The sequence below is a fragment of the Protopterus annectens genome, chromosome 1.part1 (assembly GCF_019279795.1).
Source record: "Protopterus annectens isolate FY-2018-M chromosome 1.part1, PAN1.0, whole genome shotgun sequence".
Classification (NCBI taxonomy): domain Eukaryota; kingdom Metazoa; phylum Chordata; order Ceratodontiformes; family Protopteridae; genus Protopterus; species Protopterus annectens.
The window spans coordinates 440,621,036-440,646,576 of NC_056726.1; the positions used below are offsets into that span (position 1 = coordinate 440,621,036).

The 25,541-nt window shown below is 38.7% G+C and overlaps 1 protein-coding gene across 1 annotated transcript in view; it reads left to right on the forward strand.

The window, feature by feature from the left end:
• The window catches only part of EDARADD (EDAR associated death domain), a 328,759-nt gene that overhangs the window by 288,206 nt on the left and 15,012 nt on the right, over positions 1–25,541 (forward strand). Inside the window, exon 4 of the mRNA XM_044075792.1 lies at positions 11,286–11,337. Coding sequence (XP_043931727.1) covers positions 11,286–11,337 — 52 coding nt within the window. The remainder of the gene's footprint in view (positions 1–11,285; positions 11,338–25,541) is intronic.

The following is a 25,541-nucleotide window of genomic DNA, read 5'->3' on the forward strand; positions in this document are numbered from 1 at the left end:
AGATGGATATTTGCAGCTACACATATTTTTCTCACATACACCTTCAATTAATGCAACTTTCTTATAGTTTATTTTTGTCTTTATTATGACCAAAAATGCAAAAAAAAAAAGTCATACTTACTATAGAATTCTGTTCTTCTCACTGCTACCTGTTCAACCCACTCAGCCAAATGGTTGGGACTCCCCTTCTCCAGGTCATCGTGCCTGTGGAGGCACTGTTGGCTACAGCGGGTGCTCCTTGATAGAGATGACAGGTGCTCATCCAATTTCTGACAGATGTCTATTTTTTCCATTCATTCCTCTAATGCATGCCTGGATCTTATCCAAGTATGAATCACTAAGAAGGCAGGCCATAATTTTGATCTCCTTATCTGGCCAGTGTGGAGTGCAGCCTTGTACCTTCACTGGTGCTGCCAGCATTTGAAGTACCAGAACTAGAATGAAGAAAGTACGAGTAGGGCTGTGGTTCACATATTTAGAGTTACTCCCTCTGGGGTGTGGTATCACCTTTACCAAACCCAGTTAGCCTGCAGGGGCATTAGACCAAGTTTATTGGCAAGTTTGGTTTAACATGAAATACTTTGTCATATACTTGTTTTTTAAAGAAATATATTCACATTCATTTAAATGGTGGATAAAAACAGTGTGCAATCATTATTTTTTTTATTTTACTTACAATTGCCACTGCTTCTGTGCATTGCTGTAGCTACCTTTTTGAGGTATTACACCTGAATGTCATTTGTACATTCCTAATGCAGTACAGCAACAGTATTAATGTTTTTATTCTTTTTTTGGGGGGAGGTCTTTTTGTAGAAATAAATATTTCTATGTATGTGAGTATTAACTTTTATTAAATGTTGAGTGATTTGAGGTGATAAGGTGTACCAGATGATGTTAGATGGGCAGGGATTATACTTCATGGTTATGCAAGCTCTCATGCATAGGATTTTGTTTTGCTTTTCCTAAATATATTCAGCTTTGATCCCATCTATGGCTCTCTGCATGTTCTTGTGGCATGCTGTGGAATGCTGAGGACTGCTGTGGACTCTGCCACTTTCTGCATCATGTTCATGTGAACCTGAGGCTATGTTCCTAAATAGCCAAGAGCAATTTAAGTGCATAAGTGGCCACACACATTTGCGTATTACTGTAATTCTTATAGATAAACATAAAATAGACTAATTTGCATAAAAAATGTAAATGGACCTGAATTTATGTGAAATAGTTTAATAGCACCATATTAATCTGAGATTGTTCAAGTTAGATGGCAAATGACTTAGGAAACAACAGACTTTTTAAAGATAGCAAAACATAATAGAAATATTGTAAACTAATAGATGCACTTCAAAATGATCCAAAATGAGTAAGTTTACTTCAAGAAACATTTTGTTTAACCGTATGATGGGCATAGTACAAAGAGTTTAGTGAAGAATTTAAAACTGTCATTTGTAAATAGAGAATCATGACAGTAACAGTGGAAATGACTAGTGATCGATGTGAAAATCATTTAATTTCATGACATGCAGTGAGTGTGCATACATGGTAGAAATGCAGTATTTTAATCATCAGGTACTGAAGTGGTAGGGATGGATTGTTGGCTGAACATACGGGTCTATATTAGAACACCGAAGTTTTAAAACTTCGAATGTTCTAATATCGACCCCTTTTCAGTGAATGCTTAAAATATTGAACATTCAGATTCAGTGTTCCGAAACACATACACACAACACAAGCACACCAAAAAAGCAGCAATCCACACACATACACTTAAAATCCTACATCTAACCCTACACTAAACTGTACATACACTGCTATCTATCCACTTATCTTAACCCAAACCATAACACTAAGGTCCATCACTATCGCACACTCACCTCACCCACACCCTAACCCTAACTCACCTACCCCGCCCTACCCTAACGTCTGTCACAATCGCACACTTACCTGACCCGCGCCCTAACCCTATCTCGCCTAACCCATGCCCTAACTCTCACGTCCACACAATCACACATTTACCTGAATCCGATCTGTAACTTTCCACCACAGTGCTGAAAATAGCAAAGCCACAGAAAAGGCCAACCAAATTCCTTCCCTAGGAAAAAATTCAGTGTTCTGCAGCTTCGCTATTTTCAGCGTTCGCTGAATAGGGGTCGATATTAGAACATTCGAAGTTTCAAGACTTTGATGTTCTAATATAGATCCAAACATATATGTGACGTTACTGGGAAATTTCTGAGTGTCACTGAAGAATGAAAAATGAAAGCATTATGAATACAAGACAGTGGTATGGGCTAGAATAAGGAGGAATTTGTTAACAAAGTGATTGCTTTACTGCTTTAATTTCTCCAAGTCTTTTGGGTTTCTAATACCATGACAGGAATGGATTCCCATAAGTCAAAGTACGATTAAAGTTAATGAAATTAGTATTGTTTCAATCTTTGATGTTAGCCAGGTGCTCTTCACAGCACCCATAATTTGCCCAGTAATGACTCCTTCTGTAATTCATATGGAGCTACATGTATCGATAACATATTTAAGTACGATTGCAAAGTCTTTTTTATAAGACCCATTGTTCCTACTACTACCGGAACTGACTGGGTATCCTTCTTCCACATTGCCCTCATTTCCGCTTGCAAATCCTGATATTTTATGACTTTGTGTCGCTCTGTACATAAGACACTGTAGTCACTGGGTGTAGCAATTTCAATGACCAATGCTACTTTTGTCTTTTTTTCATGAACTACTCTGGTTTTCTCATATCTATTTTTTGAGCTGTTGGTAATGGATGATCCCATGTGATATAAACTTCATCATTTTCTGTGATACTTTCTGACTCCATTGTTTTTCAGCTCTCTCAATATTATAATGTTTGCACAATCCCCATTGCAACAGTCTTTCCACATTATTATGCCTTTCAATGTAGAGTTCTTCTGCCAATAATATATCACAACCAGAAACAAGATGTGTGACTGTTTCCAGTTCTGTTTTACAAAACCTACAAAAATGTGTCTGTTTCTCTCACATGTTCAATAGACTTGTAAACCAATATGTATGTAGTCTACTATCTTGGGCCACTAATATTAACCTTTCAACTTTTGGTATAAATTCAACTCTCCTTAACCATTCCTGCATTCGATCCTGATCAGCATGAGGTTATTCCAAGAGTTTTCTATACTTGCAACTATATTTATGCATTTTCCACATTTCTTACCTCATCTGATCCTTCACCTTATATGCTTTCTTTTGTTTTTTGGTACATTCAGTTGCTTCCTGATTTATGTCTGCTTCTGGTTTGATTTCCATTCCCGCTTGAGACCGACATGCTTCTGCTTAACTAAACAGGGAGCAGGGAAGTCATCTTAGACTTATTCTCCTCATGTTTCAAAACTTCTTTTGGGTCTTGTGAGGTCAGCAGATATTTATGCAGTCCTGCAATTACAGATCTATACATGTAATTAATTTTGTGGAGGCCCATACCGCCTTCAGAAAGGGGAATATATAATTTTGGTATGCATTGATTTTTGGAAGGGTCTTAAAACAAGAATAGTTAATGCTACACAAATGTTCACGCCCACTGGGATAGGCATTCCACACGTCCCTATTGAACCCATGTGACAGATCCCCTATAATATATTTGCCCACAAAGTAGTAATCAACTAAGTCCTGGTCATGAAAGAGATGGTGAATAAGCTGCTGATAGACCCATCTACAATGTGAAAGTTAGTGGCATACAATTTCATGGAGACTGGCATCCACTGCAGCTACTAACACATTTTGAGTAGCTAATATAGATGCGACTACTCTTACCATGATTGCGTAGCTAATAATCCTCCTGTTCAACAAGAAATGGACAGATAAGCTGATCACCGTGGCTCATAATGCTATTTTCATATGTGTATGAATTGTGCTGCTATGTTTGTTGTCCTCTGCACATGCAATAGCTCTGATTAGCAAGTTAACACTCATTTCCATGTAGCTATTTATTTATCATTTTATTATTTTTTATTTATATATTTGCAGTTTGTTTGCCAGGATAGTCCATTGAGCCACACGGAGCCTATTTTCAATGGAGTCCTGGGGAGAAAAGCTCCAGAAAAATACAAATACATAGTTCACATTGCACATTACAGATTATCTTATAGGAATATAAAGTAAATATGATAAGAAAAGGTTAACAATGATAGAATACATCAGTATAGTTCATTAAACAGCAATAAAAACACTTTTTTTACAAAAGTAGCAGCATAGGGTAACTGTTAAGTAGCTGGTCAAATAGTTCAATAGAGATGTGGAACTATAGGAGGCAGTGATAGCATATTTATTTCTAGGAGAGTAGGAAGTGGTATTAGAAGGATTAGGTAGAATGGGAACAGGAGCACTTCCGCTGTGAAGTTAGGTGTGGTTCAGCAAGGTTTTAAATGAGGAGAGACTGCTGGTGATGCAGATAGGAGATGGTAGAGAATTCCAGAGGCATGAAAGAGAGAAGGACATTAGGTGATTCTCTGGTTTTGTGCAATTTAATTTGTTTTTGGGAATTAGATCTTAGAAGTCATTCTAGTTCAGTCATTTCAATGGTAGTGGCTAGGGAGGGACAATGAGAGGGGTTGTAAATGAGTTTGTGTGCTTGGATGAGTTGGGTATAAGTGAGGACGTTAGGTAGCTCAAGCTAGTTTAGTTGGTGAAGAGAATTACAATGGTAAGAAATGGCTCTGTGACCTGCCACAAATTTTGATACCTTGTTATAGCAAGAGGAGAGTTTTGTTTTGAGGGAGTATTGCAGGTAGGTGAGGTTAGATGCACCATATAGGAGGGATGGGATGAGATAAGTATTGGCTAGTATGAGCCTGGTGGAAGGTGAGATATAATGATTATGGCAGTATAGCATACCAAGTTTTTTGTGTGTTTTTTTGATATTTACTTATAAATGTTTGTCAATTTTTAGTTGATCATCTATGAGTAGTCTTAGTAGTTTAGTGTCAGAGACTATTTCTAGGGGAGTATTGTTTTTGCTGGTGATTATGAATGAGTGTTTATCTAGAGAGGAGGCTTTGGAGGTGGTGAATACCATAAGTTTAGTTTTGGTTGCATTAACAGCTAGATGGTTGTCTAGCATACACTGCTCAGTAGAGGTGAAGGTGCTTTGGGTAAGCTTTTTTAGAGTGGGGATAGAAGGGGAGGAGCATATAAAGGTAGAATCTTCGTCATATTGGATGAGGCTGGAATTTGGAATGGCTTGGTAGTAGTCGTTAATGAATATATTGAATAGTAGGGGGCCTAAAATGGAATCTTGGGGGACACCTGTGGGAGTATTAAGGAAGGGTGAAGTGCCTTTATTCCATTTGACTGCTTGTTGTCTGGTTGTGAGGTAGCTGGAGAACCACTTGGTACAGGAAGGGGATAGGTTTAGTTTGGAGAGTTTATTAAAAAGCAGGTTGTGGGAAGTAGTGTCAAATGCCTTGGAAAGCTTGAGGAGAAGGGTGGACATAAAATGGCTGTAATCGCGGGCTTTATTAATTGTTTCAAAGAAGGAGAGGAGGGCAGTGGAAGTGCTATGACCAGGTCTAAATCCATGCTGTGTGGGGGTAAGAAGCTGGTTGTTGATGAGATAGGGTAAGAGTTGTTGGTGGATACATTTGTCAAGAAGCTTAGAAATAAGGGATAAGATAGCAATAGGGCAGAAGTTTGGAATGCCATTATTATTGCCTCCTTTATGTAGAGGAATAATAAAGGCTTTCTTTCAGAGCTGGGGGACCTGGCTTTCTGAGATAGACCTATTAAATGGTATGCTGATAGGGAGAGCAATGGCTTTTGCAGCTACTTTTAGGAAGTAGGAGGGAATTTCATCAGGGGCATTGGAACCAGGTTTTAATTTTAGGAGTTTTTTATGGTGGATATAGAGATGGGATTTATAGAGAAGGGAGGAGGTTGGTGGCAATGGATGCTAGGGGAGGAATGGATGGGTGCAGGCTGAGGAGGGGTTGCAGAGGTGTTGGTGAAGGACGATGTTAGCTTGCTTATGGACTCTATGAAGAAATAGTTAAACTGGGTGGCTACGTCCATGTCAGAGGCATCTGGTTTAGGGCAAGGGTTTTCTTTTTTTCCCAGGTTGAGGAGAGATGAGAGTCTTTCCAAAATAGTTTGGGATTGGTGTTGTGGTTGGTTTGGAGAGTGGAGAAATAGCCTTTGTGGTCTGAGGTAATACATTTTTTTGACTTTATTTTGTAGTGTTTTATATTTGTTAAGGGTGATAGTGGTTTTATCTTTATGGTAACGTGTCCAGGCTTTGTCACAGAGTCGCATAGTAGCTAAGGTGTTTTTGGTTAACCAGGGTACAGGGTTACTTTTTGTATGTTTTGTTTTTAGAGGGGCAAAGGAGTTGAGCGGGTTTGTGAAAGTAGAGTCAAAGTAGGTGAGAGCATTATCTAGGGGAAGAGCCTTTAATGGGTTCCAGTTTGTGCTTTTTAGTGCATTCGAGAACACTCTGTGGTCATCCCCGCCCAAAAGAACCGCCCAGCAAAATACTTTGTGAAAGTGGTATAAATCTGCTTAAGTTACCTGCCTGAAGCACACTATGTGGCCATATTACTTACATGTGTAAAATAGCCATGTTATAGTTTTATTTGTGCTTGCAGCAGTGTGTCTAGTCATGTTTTACTGAGTCACAAAAAGACGCTTACCAAGTAACATTTCTATGTGAGTCACTGAAGTGCACAACACATAGCCATGTTACATTATTGTGTAGGCTGTTAAACATTAACAGGTACAGCAATTCTGCCTCTGTAAGCCACAAAACAAGGTGTACATCCTTGCTCTACTTTTATATAAGTCATTACAGCATGTTATTGTTGTGACGCCCGTGCACTGACCCAGCAATCAAGGAGCATCAATCCTCACAACTAACACCAGTGAGGGGTGTCCATATAGGGAAAGGATAATAAATACACACAGTAAAGTACAAATACACACACAGTAAAGTACAATCTCCCTTAAGAGCACAGAGAGAACACAGTCAGTCTGGGGCTGGTTTCTCCTTTTCTGCCTAGGTCCCCAATAAGACTCCCCACTGGAACAGCTATTGGGTCAAGATCTCAGGATAATGGGCAAGCTAAAACCTCCAGCACCCTCTCTGTCTAACCAGTGCTTCATGTCCCTGCCCAAGTAGCTGCCACACACATACTTTGAGATAAGAGTTATATACAACCACACAGACACTCCTGGGGAAGGCTGGGACAGGTTCTCCAGCTGTGCCCCTTTTACCCAGACTATATGGTAGTACCACTTGCCACCGCCCACTAATAATTATCAGCTACTAAAAGACCCTTATGAAAGGGTGTCCAATTATACTGTGCAATATTATTATCCAAATAGTAAGTGTGACTGAACAGCAAGGCTATTGGAGTGGCTTTGTACAATATCACTAAATACATGCAATGTACTCTTAAGCTTAAATTATCTATACACAAAACAGCCACAGTTAAAAGGTTTAAAAATATTTGATAATAAATAATAAAAACACAAGACAATACTTCTTACTACACAGGGCTAGTCAAGAGCTCAGAGATCACAGATACATACTTAAAATAATACAGTAGAAAAGTTCTGACATCAATACAGAAAAACTAATATGATCTTCCTAGTTCCTAGGTATATCTAAGAGAAAACACAGTTCTAAAATGACCTTACATATAGAACACAGGCAGAATGCTGGTGAGTTGTATGTACTCAAGACAAATGCTAAATGCCCTCATTCTTTCTGTCCTTAAATTGATAACACAATACCACTGATTCATTTCAGATTACATAATTTCTTTCTGGTTCCCAGGCTAACAGAAACAAAGAGGTTAATAGACCTTTTGATCTTGCAGCTTGTCAAAAAAACAGAGCAGTAAAAGAAATTATACATGCAAATTCTAGCAATTAACTCTGGTCTCAAAACAATAGCCAGAATTCCTTCATCCAGACATCTCAGCTTTGAGCCCAGAGATCAATGATAGTCATGAAATGCTTGACTTATCAGCTTTCTTACAGCAGAGTGCACTGTTGTTACATTTTTTTCAGTTCAACATCCAATACAGTCTTTCAACATTTAAGAGAACAAGCCTGTGGGTTACATTAATATTTACAAATAACATAATTATCTACAAAATTCTATCTAGCTAGGCTGGCAGCCTTCACCTATCTTCACAATTGTAATCATATTAAGGTTCTGTGAATTACTGAATAAAATTATGTTATACAGCAGTCTATGCTACAGTTGTTTGACAAGATAATCAGTTGCAGGTAATACAGCCATGTCACAGGTCTTTGTCTGGCAAAGTTGGGGATTGGTATAATGGTTAAGGTGTTTGACTCACAGACACAAGGTACAGAGTTTGATCCTTACCTTTGGGAAGGAAACTTGGTTAGGCTTACAATGGCCTATTAAGAAAGCTAGCCCAGTAGTTAGCTGTGAATTTAGTGGGAAGTAGGCATAATAGTTAAGGTGCAAGGCTTGATTCTCACATGGGGTAATTGGCTAAAGTTAAAATGGACACAAGGGCAGTTAGCCTAGTACTAACCTATAAATTCCCCATACCCACCCTTACTCATGTGTGCTACTGTTAATCCTAACTCTAACCCAGCTCTGCATATTTGTTTATTAAACACAATTTCACTAACCATTATACACAGTATGGAGTAGTTTGGGTGAGTATGGATTTCAAATAACTGTGTTATCAACATACCAACATTGATATAACATATATCAATATTACTAAAGGAATTGTTAATCTATACATAACTTATGTTTCTATGGAACCTATATCTCTGTATGATATTCTTGTGTAATTTCTTTATGACATGCTATTGGAACTTTTCTCCCTGGGCCTCCGCTGAAAATGGATATGTGTCCAGTTGGACTTTCCCGGTTAACAAATATAAAATAAAATAAAATAAAATAATAAATAAAAAATAAAATGATTGAACCTTGACTTTGAGTAATACATTGTGTTTATCTATCTATCTATATATATATATATATATATATATATATATATATATAGAGAGAGAGAGATACTCAGACACACACACACACATACACACACGCGCACACACACACACACACACACACACACACACACACACACACACACACATATATATATATATATATATATATATATATATATACACATACTTTTAATCTAAAACACCCAAGGTCAATTGCAACAATGTTTTTTTTAAACAAGCCGCATCTTTATTAAATTATCACTTATAACACAGGAAATCATACATTTATATAAATTAAGACAAACCATACTGACATATTTTAGTTGCAAACATTGTATATCACTTATAATCTATCATGACATTGTCAGTCAAACATTACATAGCTCATTCAACTCTTGCTGTCTTTTAAACCTCATTCCTTCTCCAAAACAGTATCCTGTAAGTATTGTTCCCACAATTCACATTTTTTATTTGTAATTTGCTCTTACCCTTTTCTAAAGATCCCATTTCTAGTTATTTTATCTCTGTTATTATTTTCACTACTTCTAGTACAGTTGGTTTAGACTTTGATTTCCATTTCATGGTGATTTTTTTGTTTTGTTTTTTTTGGCAGCCACCATAATTACACTCAGCAAGGCCTTACAATGTCTTGGCAAACCCAATTGTGTATCATATCTCAAAAAGATCATTTCCTTATTTACACTAGTTTGCTCACCCGGTATTTGCAGGGAATTTTTAAAGTGTGGCAACTCATTACATTCCAAAAAATATGTGGGATCAGCCCTGGTGGCAGACATCATATCAGCTATCTCTTGTGCTCTGTTCCTTGTATGTAATATCATGTCAGACACTCTCAAATGCACCTGCAATATTAGGCAGTTGTATCCACAACAGCATTTATCTGGAGCTCCATTTTCACCCAACCTGTTCCCCTGAAGGCCTTATCTGACATATCCACTTCCAGGATATACATGCCATATGCCTGTATGGTCACAGAAGATCATCTGCTGCCCATTGCACCCACTGCTCTTGTGGCAGGTGCTTTCTTGGGCAATGGAATGATTTTACTTCCATGACACTCAGCCAGACTGTGTTACATGTGAGCATGTGGTCTTCATGCAGTGGCTCATGCTACAGTACCTAAATCATAGTCTTTCCCCCTAGAACTACAACCCCAGCATCTACTCCCCCCCCCACATACACACACATTCACATTGGAGGGTGCAGTGGGCTGAAAAAAATAAGTTTAAAGAATACGAGTTGTTTGAGATTTGCTCTTCTCCTGCATTTCTGATCTTTTTTTGGCATGTCAGCACTAGGCATTATGAGTGCCAATATTTCAATAGAGAGCCCATCAATAACCCCAAGCAGGTACTCAAATGCATGACAAAAATAAGAGATAGTCTGAAGATGTAAGGTGTAAGGTGAATAGCTCAACAGAGATATTTTTCAGACAAAGTATAGTGTGTAACTGAAGCAGCCTGTCTGAAGAGTTTGTAAGATCAAATGTGCTGGTGTTAGAAATGCATGGAACAGATATAGAACAATTTATATGACAGAGGTAAAAAATAACTTGTGGTTTGCATAGCATTCATTACATCTGCAACTTATCCACTAGTTAGTAGCCACACTGTGTGGGCCATAATGTCTTTTTTGTGCCATTCATATTTTTATTTCCATTTTCTAATCTTTATTAACTGGTGCAAACTTTTCATAAAAGTGTAATGTTGTTTCACATGTTCCAAGAATCATGTATCTTTTGAGAGTTGTGATCTGGAATCACTGGTATGGTTAAATGGTTTGCTCTGCTGTGCAGTATGCATTTGTGGAGTACAGCAGTCAAAGCTAAGCCTAGAGGATACAGCATGTTTAGAGTGTATTATTTTAACTGAGTATGCACTACTGCCAGTGCAATGACAACAGAGGATATGACATCGGTAAACTGGTATTATAAACTGACTTTGCATGTTGTTGGGGGGGAGGCATCAACTATCACTACAAAATATACAATTATGGCAAACTGCTGAATTTCCTATGCTTAAAGAAATGAAGCCTAGCAGCTTGATAATAACCATATATTTTGAGTTCTGAATGGTTGTGTCTTATTGTAATAAATTTGTGGATACTATCTCACAAAAATGATAGCTAAATACATGACGATGATAAGGCTGGAATACTAAAACAGAGGATATTATATCCTGTAACCTGTTTTGCTGAACTCATGGATTTCATACAATCATTTATAGTTATTTTTAGCAGCAATAATATGTGACTAAATATTAATATTTTATTTGCAGCCTGAGGATGATGACTGTACCAAAAATATAACTTCACTGATGCCATCAGATGGTAAATAATCAATTTTTATAATTTATTTAAGCATTAATAATTTTGAATGTGTTTTTGTGAAGATGTGTGCCAAATATTGCTTCAGATTCCACTACATTTTGACATAAAGTGATGTTAAAAACATTTGCAATTTTTGATATAGTATACTGACACTAATTGGTTCATATGGCTATTTGGTTGTATGCTATAGGTCCATAGGTTCATAGGTTCATAGGTTCATACTAGGCTATCTGCCCAGGGCATTTATAAGCCTAGCCAGAGTGTGTTTGGCTTTCGCCACCCATTTTAAATGAATTTTGCTATGCCCTTTTTCGAGGTTAGTATACTGTGCCTCTGTCTAACAGCGACACAGAAGTGATACCCGGGGTAAACCTGCGATCTCCCATCCACTCATCAAGATTCCTCTTGAAGAGAGTCAATGAGGGACTCTGCCTAACCTGGACTGGGATTTTATTCCAGAGTGAAGGGAGCCTCTGGGTTATGAATCTTTCCCTCCAGCATGTCCTATTTATTTCAGTGCTGAGGTTCAAGTCTCTCAAGCGCATAGCTCGATGAGATTTGGATTTTCTGAGGTGCAGCATGTCCATTAATTCTGGGTTGGACATGGCTTTATACATCAGGCACAGATCGCCTCTGAGCAGGCGGTATACCACTGAGTAGAGCTGGAGTTTCTTTAACCAGGCAGCATATGGCATCTGTTTCAGCCCTTTGATCCTCTTGGTGAGGTACTTTTGGGGTCTTTCCAGTTGCTGCAGGTGTCTGGTAAGGTACATCCCAAAAGGGGCATTGTACTCAATTATGGGCCTGATGAGGGATGAGTAAAGAGGCACGATGACCTCCCCTGATCTAGATGTGAATCCCTTCATGATTAGGTGAGCTATATAAAATGTTTTTCTAACCTCTTTGGCCACGTGGTTTTCAAATGAGAGATTGCTATCAACTTGGGTCCCCAGGTCCCTAATTACTTCTTCCATACTTAATGGATTACCACCTATGTGGTAATTTGTGGGCACTTTGTTTTTGCCAAAGGGGATGACTATACACTTTTTGGCGCTTAGCTTGAGGCCATGGCTCTGGCACCAGTTGTCTGTTTCTATGAGGCCCTTTTGTAGGATGCTTGTGTCAGCTTGAGAGTCAATTATGGTGCCTAGTTTGCAGTCATCTGCGAACTTGGTCAGCCACAGTCCTTCCGTGTTGGCCTGTACCTCCGAAAAATATATACCGAACAAGAGAGGTCCCAGGACTGAGCCTTGTGGGATGCCACTTGTAACTGGTTTGGAGTCTGACATGGCTCCAGCAATTCTAACCATGTGGGTTCTGTCCTTGAGCTAGTTTCCAACCCATCTAGTGACATAGGGGTTTATATTTAAGCTGGTGAGCTTATTTATAATGCCCGAGTGGGGTATTGTATCGAAGGCTTTTGCAAGGTCCAGGTAGGCTGTGGTCAACCTTCCCCTCGTCAATGGCCTTGGTGACTGTTTCAAGGAAATCAACCAGGTTTAAGAGGCAGGATCTGCCCTTAACAAAGCCGAACTGGGTAGGATCCAGTGTCTGTAGGTCCCCAATATCTTTATTTATGAGGTCCATGATGATCCTTTCCATAGCTTTGCAGACCAAGCTAGTCAGGCTTATGGGGCGATAGTTTCCAGGATCCGTTGAGGCACCACCTTTGTGGAGAGGGACCACTGTTGCTGTACGCCCTCTTTGGGTACATATCTTGTAGTAAGGATGAGATTGAACAGTAGTTTTATGTTTGGGTTTAGCTCTTCTTGGAGTTCATGTAGGACACAGCCCGGGACACCATCTGGTCTCATTGATGCTGTGTTTTTTGCTTTGGAGAGGGCGGCTCTTACCTGAGCATCTGAGATGTCAGGGGGGCAGCAGTCTGCTGGGATAGATATTTGCCCTTTTGGTGGGGAGGGGGGGAGAAGATTGCGCTGAACCTGTCAGCTAGGATGTTGGCAATGTCTGTGGGTTTGGTGTATTTTTTTGTTATTTTGGGCTAATTCTGAGCATATCTGGGAATTCCCACCCAGGTTCCTAACATAACTAAAGAAAGCCTTGTGATTATCCTTAGTGTCCTGTGCAATTTTTCTCTCGAAGCTGGCCTTAGACGATTTTATGAGTGCCCATAGTTTTTTGCTAATACTGATCAGAGATGCCTTCCCTTTTTGGGATTTTGCTCTATCATGTAGTAGCTTCCTCCTTCTATTGTATAGTTTGTTTATGGCTGGGGTCCACCAGACAGGACGCCTGCCTTTGGAGGATTGGGTCTTGGTTTTATTTGGGATTGCATGATCCATGCATTCCTGAAGGTGTTCATAGAATGCGTTTATAAAGGATTCTGCGGTCTGGGCCGTATTTTCCACAGGCCCAGGGGCTTTGAAGGATTCCACCTCGGTTTTCAGGAGTGTGAAATTTGCTTTTGAGAAGTTTTTCACTGTGGTTTTCTGGGCAGGGGGTGGAGTCGGGATGTGAATATCCAGTGAGATTAGTTTATGGTCTGATCTTACCAGTGAGGGATACACTTCTGGTCTGGAGCATAGAGCCCCCATGTTGGTGATGATCAGGTCCAGTATGTTTTCCCCTCTTGTGGGAGTGGTAACAAGTTGTTCCATATCATTTGAGTTTATAAATTCTAGGAACCTTTGGGCTAGGGTGTTGGAGCTAGAGTAATGCTCCCAGTCTATATCTGGGTAGTTGAAGTCACCCAATATAATGGTGTTTGGAGAGACCTTCCTATTTTCCAGTGTTCTCAGGAAGGCCGAGTGGGGTTCCTAGGTTTGGGAGGGTGGTCTGTAGCAGGCTATAAACTGGAAGGCAGTTTTACCCACTGTTAGTTGCACATGGATAGTCTCTGATGCTTCGTGCTGTGCCACCAACCTGGAGGTGTGGGTATCTTTGACGAATATTGATACTCCCCCTCCTTTTGTGGTTCAGTCCAAGTTTTGGGGCCAAAAAGCATGGTATGAGGTATAACCTGGTAGTGCTGGGGTGCTCTCGGGAGCCTTGAACCAGGTTTCTGTTACTGCACAGATCTCGATGTTCTCCATGCTAAGGAGAGTTTCGAGCGCATGCATCTTGAGGTTTAGACTTCTGGCATTGAGTAGCATTATTCTTAGTTTCTTATCCCTTGTGATACTTATGGAGGTGGGTTTGTCTTTGAGCCTTGCCTAAAAAAGTCACAATTGGGGTGGCAAGAGCCTTTGCCAATATCCGGAAGCCCAGGGGTGGCAGGTGCAAGGTGTCCCTAGCGAAGCATCGTGGCTTGTCGAGCATGTCATCCCAGGCTGACAGGCATTGGATCCTCTTTGAATGACACCAATACTTAAGCCAATTGTTGAACTTGATGATCTTGTCTTCATACTGTGGCATCATTCTTGGTGAGGGTAAGATGCTACTTAAGGTCAGGGTCATACCGGCCTGGGATACATGCTCAGAGAGCTCCTCTATGTCTCTTTTCATGTAGACCAGGGAGGTATGTCTCAGGTCATTCACACCAGCATGGACAATGACTGAGTCATATTTGTACTTGCCTTGGCATGACCTGAGTGCTTGTGTTATGTGGCGGATCCTAGCGCCCGACAGGCAGCTCACCGTGACCTTCTCCTTGTTCAGCCTGGTGAGCGGGATGTCAGTGTGCCTGACGATAGAGTCACCTATTACAAGTGTATCAGGTGTGTTGTTTAGCCTTAAGGGCTGTGACTGTTTGGCACACTGACTTTGTGAGCTGTGTGTTGCATGTGTTTTGTTTTGGGGTAGCTGTTGCTTGGGTGTCTGCCTTGGAGGTCTCTGCTGCTTAGGCAGATTTTCATTTAGAGCCTCCGAGTATGTTTTTGTGTGTTTATGTGTTTGGTTTGCTGTCGTGGTAAGTCTATGTGAGACTGGAATTGTAGTGAGTGTGGTTTCCTTCTCCTCCTGACTGGTTACGCCAGTACTGAGTTGAGAGAGCTTAGCCTCCAGGTTGGCTATATGGTTGCATCTCTCACATGTGTTGGAATTTGTTGGGAGGAGGAGAAGGTTGACTGTGTACATGAGGAAGTTGTAACATTGCCTCAAGATTCCCAGATTCACCAGCTGGACTGGAGAGGAGATTGACAACTGACCTTTGGACATGCTAGAATAGTATTGGCAATTCCTTTATAATTGAAAAAAAGGGCCAATGGGGAGCAAGGTACTCAAGGGGAGTTTGTGAGGGTGTAGTGCTTTTAATTTTTTAGTGCTGACTTATATAATCACTTTAGTGAGCAAGTGCCAGGCTTTAGAGTAGGAATAGGGTGTTTATTATGAGAACTAGATCAGTTCTAAGGGTAAAAGTGAAGAGCAGACTTTGTGGAGCCGAGAATGGTTTAAACCCAATTAAGCGGATCTGCCCGATGGTGTGCTATGTGCAAAATCGCACAAAGCCGCGCCAAAGCGTAGAAGTAGAAATACTTGCAGTTTAGCTAGATCGGACAGTCGCCCAGGTAGTAGCAGGAAAAAAACACTTTTATCAGGTTAGCAGTCGCTCTTTTAGCCTCTCTGCTGCTAGCACCACTCTGCAGGACCACGAGGAGCTTGGCTGAGTAGTAACAAGTGCAAAAACTGTGCCAAAGCGGGTTTTATACAGGGGGACTTGAAAGAGCTAGAAATTGGCCCAAAATGGCCAATAGACTGTCAGATTCTTGTGCTGGGAACACTCATCCAGGGATAGATAGGCTGCTCTAAGCTCCCCACTGCCACTGGTGAACAAAGGAGCCTCCCTTTATCCAAGAAAGGAAATGGGCAAGACAGGAACTTTCCAAAAGTCCAGAATACAGCAAAGCCTGTATTTGGACTACTCTAGGTCAGGAAAGATGGGAAACAAGGATAATTTTTTTTTGTTTTTTTTTCTTTTTTGCAACAAACAGCAGGAAAATGCAATAAATATGTAACACAGGCTAGCACACTTCAGTGTGTAGCCTCAACAGGTAAATGCAACAAACAGGACAAACTTTAAAAGTGCAGGTGCAAAAAAACCCTTTAAACAGTTTAAAACAGTTCAAGAAGCAGTATATCTAGATCGGACAGTTGCCCAGGTAGTAGCAGGAAAAAAAACACTTTTATCAGGTTAGCAGTCACTTTTTTAGCCTCTCTGCTGCTAGCACCACTCTGCAGGACCACGAGGAGCATGGCTGAGTAGTAACAAGCGCAAAAATGACGCCAAAGCGGGTTTTATACAGGGGGACTTGAAAGAGCTAGAAATTGGACCAAAACGGCCAATAGACTACCAGATTCTTGTGCTGGGAACACTCCTCCAGGGATAGATAGGCTGCTCTAAGCTTCCCACTGCCACTAGTGAACAAAGAAGCCTCCCATTTTTCAAGAAAGGAAATGGGCAACACAGGAACTTTCCAAAAGTCCAGAATACAGCAAAGCCTGTATTTGGACTACTCTAGGTCAGGAAAGACGGGAAACAAGGATAATTTTTTTTTTCTTTTTTGCAACAAACAGCAGGAAAATGCAATAAATATGTAACACAGGCTAGCGCACTTGAATGTGTAGCCTCAACAGGTAAATGCAACAAACAGGACAAACTTTAAAAGTGCAGGTGCAAAAAAACCTTTAAACAGTTTAAAACAGTTCAAGAAGCAGAAATACTTGCAGTTTATCTAGATCGGACAGTCGCCCAGGTAGTAGCAGGAAAAAACCCCCACTTTTATCAGGTTAGCATTCGCTCTTTTAGCCTCTCTGCTGCTAGCACCACTCTGCAGGACCACGAGGAGCTTGGCTGAGTAGTAACAAGCGCAAAAATCGCGCCAAAGCGGGTTTTATACAGGGGGACTTGAAAGAGCTAGAAATTGTCCCAAAATGGCCAATAGACTAACAGATTCTTGTGCTGGGAACACTCCTCCAGGGATAGATAGGCTGCTCTAAGCTCCCCACTGCCACTAGTGAACAAAGAAGCCTCCCTTTATCCAAGAAAGGAAATGGGCAAGACAGGAACTTTCCAAAAGTCCAGAATACAGCAAAGCCTGTATTTGGACTACTCTAGGTCAGAAAAGACGGGAAACAAGGATAATTTTTTTTTTTCTTTTTTGCAACAAACAGTAGGAAAATGCAATAAATATGTAACACAGGCTAGCGCACTTCAGTGTGTAGCCTTAACAGGTATATGCAACAAACAGGACAAACTTTAAAAGTGCAGGTACAAAAAAACCCTTTAAACATTTTAAAACAGTACAAGAAGCAGTATATCTAGATCGGACAGTTGCCCAGGTAGTAGCAGGAAAAAAAAACACTTTTATCAGGTTAGCAGTCGCTTTTTTAGCCTCTCTGCTGTTAGCACCACTCTGCAGGACCAGGAGGAGCTTGGCTGAGTAGTAACAAGCGCAAAAACTGTGCCAAAGCGGGTTTTATACAGGGGACTTAAAAGAGCTAGAAATTGGCCCAAAACGGCCATCTATTAAAATGCCTGATTGTTTTCCGCTTGAAATTCGTCAGTCAACTAATCTAATATGAAACACACGGGGTAGGAAATGATTGCTTTTGCAACTATGATTTGTTACATTTGTTAGCTTAGAAATAGTAACAAAAGCTAACACAACTACCTTGCTTACAAAACAAGAACTGACACCTCCATACTGCACCATTCCTGGTGACAGTCTAATAACTTAAAGATTTGTTTCAAGGTAAAAATGATAATTGTAAAATCTATCTTTCCACTTATACTGATGAACAGAAATAATCAGAAAACTCTTCATGTGCGGTAATTTGGTCTAGCTACCAATAACAGAATGCATTTATGTAAATGTCCTTTCTGATTTATGTCCTTTCAAAAATAATTCACATTTCTTAATATTAATCAGGAAAGATATTTCTACATTTCTTATTCCAACATTTTAAAAAGATATTAAAAATTCCTGTCCTGTACAAATATGTAGAAATGTGTTTTCATATAAAATAAGGAAAGACATATTACCTCTCAACGTCTTACAAAATCAAAGAGAAAAACTGTACTAAACCACACACATCCAAAAGCTATTTTTCAAAATATAGCTTCTGCTTAATAATTAGTTTAATGATTTGATTTTTTTGTAAGCTATGCATAAAACACAGTGCTGAGAGGATTTTTAAGCAGAATAGTTACATGTAAAGGAATTCTTAATTTTCAAGGCGATACATAGCTATCAACAGAAAAAATACTCACTTGTTAGAAATACTCAAAGTGCAAAAATTAAGTGTTTTTGTTCTTTTTTACTGTTAGAAATTCATCAGAACATTATAAAAATGTAACTTTGTAGTTATTATAACTTACAAAGAATCACAAGACAAATTACAAAAAAAAGTGACATAACCCTGCCACATCTATTTAAAGAAACAGAGTTATAAATGCACCGTTGATTTACAACACAAACACAACCATTAGGACTTCTCCATCTTTTTCTTTCGTGAAGAATAGATATGATGGTGTTGTTATTAAACATGTTGCCACTATCACATAGAAAAAATTGAAAAAGCTTAGCATGGGCATTACTGCATACTCTTAACAAGAAAGCATGTTCTCTGCTAAATTCTAATCAACAGAAAGTTATTTTGAATCATAACAATGCTGTACAACAAACTCAAACTAATGTTGACAGCAGTGGACTTGACTGCACTGATCATCCAGTTTTCTCTGAAAGAGATTTTCTACCCCTTTTACGATGTTCTAATCAAGTACTTAGTACTAATGTTGGTAACAATACAGAATACATAGCAGAGTGAAGTAATAGCTATGGACATTTCTGACTTTAACACTGATACCAGTGCCCCTTTTCAATTTGTAAACATACAAGCTGTATCCCCACAAAGTCATTTGATTAGGGCTAAGAACAAGAACAGGGGACGCAGCAGAGGCAGGTGCTGCAAAAACAGATAAACATCTGTCTTGCTTTTAAATTAAGTTTATATGCCTTCAGTGGTATTGTCCTTCAAGGTTTGGAAAAAGTTTATCTTTCATTCCTTCAAAGTGAGCTAATATAGTAAAGATAATATAGTAGATTTACTTAATGAACTTAAGTTATATACATGCAAATTAAATTTGCAATCTATTTTACATAATTTTTTTAGTGATTTTTGAGGATATTGGAGTTTTTAAAAAACAATGTGCATTTAATCATCTTCTTAAAAATACATTATAAGCTTTTTCTTGGACATCTGAAAAGGATTTTAGATTACTTCTTCAGAATAAAAAAATCGAACAGATTGCTTAACCTTTCTAAAGTTGAAAGAGAGGCATTAGTTTCTTTACAAAGAAACACCAATGTCAGAATTATGAAGGCTAGTAAGGGCAGTGGAATAGTTATAATAAACACAGAGAGATATTTAGGCGAAATGAAGTTAATATCGGCAGATTCTAATTATTATAATGTGTAGATAAAGTTTTTGTAACACAAAGATACAGAATCATAGACAACTGCTTGTTTGATTTACGTTATCAAGGTTATATAAACTTAGACTTATATTTTTTTTGAAAAATGAATGGCCTAAAACAGGAATGATTTTTGTATTCCAAAAACAGATAAAAATAATACTTGCCCTCCATTTAGACCAATTGTTGTTGCTCATCACTGTAAAACTGAATCCATATTTATATATTTAGATAATGTTCTTAAACTGATTGTACAAGATTCTGAATTTTATTTGAAGGATTCATGGATTTTTTTGGACTTCCTAAAGAATTATGAATTTTCTGTTACTGAAATGTTTCTTGTTACTGTTGATGTTGAATCTGTTTATGCAGCCATTGAACAAAATTTAAGTATTGAATATGTAAGACAATACTTAACCATATTCAAAAAAATTGATAAAATTCACATTAATAATCTAGGTTTATTAACAGACCATGTATAACAAAACAATTTTTTAATGTTTCAAAAAATATTTTTCAGCAGATGAAAGGTATAGCTATGAAGGCTAGGATGGCACCAGCATTTGGTAATTTGGTGATAAGTTGGTGGAACAGTTTTGGTGAAACATCCACTGTTTTGTTACATGTCTTTTTATAAGAGGTACATCAATGATTTTATTATTTTGTGGAACAGTGGTAAAGATAACTTACTAGCCGTAATATATCACTTAAATAAAAGCACCAGTTTTCTGCATTTCATTTTAGGTGACATCGGTAACACAGTACATTTTGTTTTTAGATTTATCTGCAACCTTAGATGCTGATGTAAGGATGTTTCATTGTAATATTTTTGTTAATAATTATTTACATTATAACAGTCACCATCCTAATTTTACCAAATTTAATATTATACATGGTCAGTTTATATGCAAACTTTAATACAAATGTTAAATATATATATATATATGGTTCCCATTCAGAAGCCTGAAACATCATAAGCCTGAAAATCAAAATCCTGAAACCAAAAGCCTGAAAATTCAGAATCCTGAAAAAAAAAAATCCTGAAAGAAGAAAAAAATGAAGAAACAAAAAAAAAAAGAAAAAACAAAAAAAACAAAAATAAATAAATGCTCACTATAAAGATCTAAAAATCTACCAATATCTAACAACCCCCCTACTACCTAACCCTAACACACTCTCACTACACCTGACCCTAACCCCTAACCTCCTAACTCCTTCCACCGCTTTGTACCTTATTTGTCACTACTACCCTATCACTAACCTAACTCTAACTAACCTTAACCTAAAAACCCTAACTCAAACTTACAATAACACCTCAAAATAACACCAACCCACAACACACACCTAACCCCACAACAGACCTAAAACCAACACATGAACACAATGACATCAGTTTTCATTTTGTTTCAGGATTTTTGAATGGGAACCATATATATATATATATATATATATATATATATATATATATATATATATATATATATATTTTTTATATATATTACACAGATACATATGCTCTCAAGTAAATAAGGAATTTTACATTTTTGAGGAAGTTAGATGGCAAAGACAATCAAAATTCAGTCCTATTCTTATGCATGGTTTCATCAGACAGTATCTGGTTCTAATGACAGTCCATTTTTGAATGCATTTCCTTTGCCTGTTTCAGTGGATTTGACTTGATATTAGACAGTTTGTGTTTGAAAATTGGAAAATAATTCTTGATAATTATGACCTTACTAATATTGTAGGTCCCCAACCTAATTCTGTTTTTAAAAAGACATGAAACATTAAAGATATCTTCTAAAAGTCACTTTATACTATTATTTTTTCTGCATCTAAACTGTCTGGTAATAACCCATGTAATATTTGTAAACAATGTAGATTTCTTAATGCAGGGTCTAGTGTGGTTGCCAGACATATTAACTTTGAAATATGTTGTCATCTATAGTTTATTTGTATGCCTAGCAGTGGTTTATTTAGCATCCAGTTGTACATATGACAACTTTTTAAGCATATTTATGAACACATACTGGCAATTGAGAACAAAGATTACACTAATGCATTAGCTAGACATGCTAGTATTTGTTCTAATTTAAAAAAAATTGATTTCTTGTAATCGATCATGTTCAGGATTTAGATATGGGAGGGAACATTAATAATTTATTGGAAGTTAAAGAAGTTTGATGACAGCTAAGGTTATCATCTGCCAAGAGTCTGGGTTTTAGTGAGATTATTTATATTAACTGTTTATTAAAACATATTTATTAAAAATGTGTGTGTGTGTGTGTGTGTGTGTGTGTGTGTGTGTGTGTATGTGTATTATATTTAAATATGTTTTTTGTACAAAAAGAGATTATTTCTGTCTGTAATAACTTTGAATCATTTTATGCGGTAAGTCAATGATACATTTATTGTTTTGTTTCTTTATGAGGTAGGGTTATGACACTGTTTTTTTGTAATTTGTCACGTGATCCTTTGGAAATTATATTAACTTCAAAGTTACATTTTTAAGTTCTGATGAAGTTCTAATAATGAAAAAGAACAAGTACTCTTAACATTAAACAGTGTTTTTTACTTAGTTTTTGCTCCTTGGTTATTTCTAACAAGTGAGTGTTTTTTCTGTTGTTTGCTTTTTTTAGTACAGTCGGTCATTTAACATTTGTTTTGGTTTAGTTACATAGTTTTGCATTCACTTTTTTATCGCATTACACCCTTTAGTGGTCTTACATTACGAAACTGCATCTATTTTATTTTTGTTAACTAAGTAGGTGGGCTGGTCCAAGGACCCTTTGAAGCCACAACCTGTGCATAAAGGCAAGAAAATTCAGTATGAAATTATTGCAAGAAAACATGGTGCACAATGGAAAGAAGTCAAAGCAACATTCCTTAGACTCACAGTCTTAGCAAAACTATATGGTGACTAGGGATACAAGCACAATAGTCAGTAGACCAGTCATATGAAGTGAACAGTCATCAAAGCAAATAATAATCCACTGCAAAGAAAAACATCTAAATTAAGAATGCATAGTGACGTTACTAGATCATGCTGTCATTCACAATAAGTGTTATCCACAAAGATGTACAAGTGAGCAGTCCAATCAGTAGATGAAGTAACCTGAATGTTATCTGAATATTGCACCTCAGTTGTTGCTACAGTATGCTCATGTTACAGTGGAAAGGTCAATAGCTAAAAGCAGTAGAAGATTTATTTTATAGCTACATTAAATTCATACTCGTGTTAAAGCCATAGGCCGTGGTGGTGCAGCAGGTAGCTTTGTCACCTCACAGCAAGAGGTTCTCCCATTCGATTCTCGGCTGGAGGGCCTTCTGTGTGGCGATCCTTACAGCCAGCTGCCCAGCCATATTCTAGCAGGGACAGCCATACTAATTCCTTCCATAAAAATACAGAACGTGGTACACATCTAGTACAGCCGTCCCTGCTAGAATACGGCCGAGCAGCTGTCTGTAAGGATCACCACCAGTTGTAGGATTACTTTGCATAGTGTACAGCTCAGCGGCTATGCTTTTCAGCCGTATTGCTCTATGGCAAATTGCTGCTGCAGCCAATTGGTTTCGGTGATGTAGCTCACAGGGAAATGTCTTGCGAGCTACATGCCGGAACCCTTGTATAGAACAACCAGTTTGGGTATCAGCTGTGGTGCACAGCATCCTCTAGACAGGAGACCACAAATTACATGCCATGTCCAGGTTAGCCACTTGACAGTGTAAAAACTGCCTCTGAGAGATTTGGTCACATTGGCTAATGTTGCCAAAAATGGGCATGGGTATTTTCCAGCGATGATTGGGTTGAGGCTCTGACCTTTGTCAGGGCTCCATGCTAACTGTGTGTGGTTCCTGTGTGTCACAGTTGACTAGTGTGCGCCCACCATAAAGCCCAGCAGCCCTTGTTATTTAATGTCCTGTTGTGCAGCTTGGGTTACCCGAGATAGCTGTGTTGAGTAAAAACTGGAGGTGAAACCAATCAATCTGCCAAGTATGAACTAAGGATTACTACACTCAATATAGGTTCACTGACAGGATGTAGCTTGCAGGTGGATAACATGATGGTAAGGAGGAGGGTGGACATCATCTTTCTCCAGTAGACAAGATGGAAGGGCAGTACAGCAAAGTCAGTTGGGATCCAAAGTCTACTACTTAGGGAGAGGTCAGATTCAAAATGATATTATAATTCTGAGGATGTAGAGGCTTCAGAAGACAGTAAGAGGCGGTCAGCAGAATTAGCGACAGGCTAATAGCAATCAGAGTGCAGTGGAGGGATAAGGCAGAATTCATAATCTTATCATATTCCCACAGCAGGGTTGTGATAGTGAGGGAAAGAGTGAATTCATCCAGCAGTTGCAGGTCCTATAAGATAAAGCAGGACAACCATTAGTTGGTGTTGATAATGTGGGACCTAAATGCACATCTTGGGAGAGACAAAACAGGGCATGAGGGTTATCTGGGTAGAAATAGGTGGGGAAACACAAATAACGAAGAAGAGGTCATTCTAGATTTCTGTCTAGGAAATAGCTTGATGGTGACCAATACAGGGTTCAGCAAGAGAGACAATCACAAGATCACATACAAGAGTGACCAAAATACAACTCAGGTAGACTTCCTCCTAGTAAGGAAAGGGCACCGTCGTAGAATCAGTGATTGCAAAGTCACCAAAATACAACTCAGGTAGACTTCCTCCTAGTAAGGAAAGGGCACCGTCGTAGAATCAGTGATTGCAAAGTCACCCCCAGTGAAACAGTTGTCTCCCAGCATAAAACACTGGTTGCCACAATCAGCTGAAAACATGGTTCAACAAGAGAGATAATCACATGATCACAATCAACAGGTTCCAAAATACAACTCAGGTAGACTTCCTCCTAGTAAGGAAATGGGACTGTGGTAGAATCAGTGATTGCAAAGTCACCCCCAGTGAAACAGTTGTCTCCCAGCATAAAACACTGGTTGCCACAATTAGCTGCAAACAGTGGCCAAAGGAAGGCTTTAAGGTCAACAGAGAATAGGCTGCAGACCTGGAAGTTGGAAACACCATCCCATGGTTCTAGTATCTCAGAAAGAATAAGAAATACATGGAGTTGAAGAAAAATGGCAACACCTCAAAACAGCATGCTTGAGGACTATAGAACAGATAGCCAGTTGAGACAGATACAGAAATAAACTGGTGATGGAATGCAGAGGTCCTGGAAATCATCAATAGAAAAAAGAAAAAAGTGGGAGATAGAAAAGATAGACCAGGCTAAGAAGGAATACTGGTTATCTAACAAAGAGGCTAAGAGATCTGTTCCAATAGCAAAGAATGAGGCATCAGAGGCACTCTTCTGGAAAGTGACTCAGAAAATGGCACAAAGAAACTTTATCAGGTTGCAAGGCAAAGAAGAAAGATAAAGAAGACAGTCATCAGACAGCCTTCATTAAGGATGCAGCAGCAAAAACAGCCTGTTCATCAGTCCACATGACATCAAAGGCAAATGGAAGGAATAATTCCAGCAGGTTCTGAATGGAGAACACTCCACAGAAATTGTACAAACTCAAACACAGCCTATGATAAAAGAAGAAGAGGAGCCCACCCTAGAAGTACTAAGAACAACACTAAGAAAAATGAAGCTGGAGAACGTAGCAGACTCAGATGAGGTTATGGCATACAAGAGCAAGAGAGTTAGAAGAAAAATGTCTCCTGAGCGAACTCATAGAGGCATGGAGAGAAAGGCACATCCCAGTTGATCAGAGAATACGCATTCTAGTGATAGTATACAAAAGCAAAGGGAATATTCACAGCTGTAGGAACTACAGAGGCATTAAACTCCTGTCACACATGAAA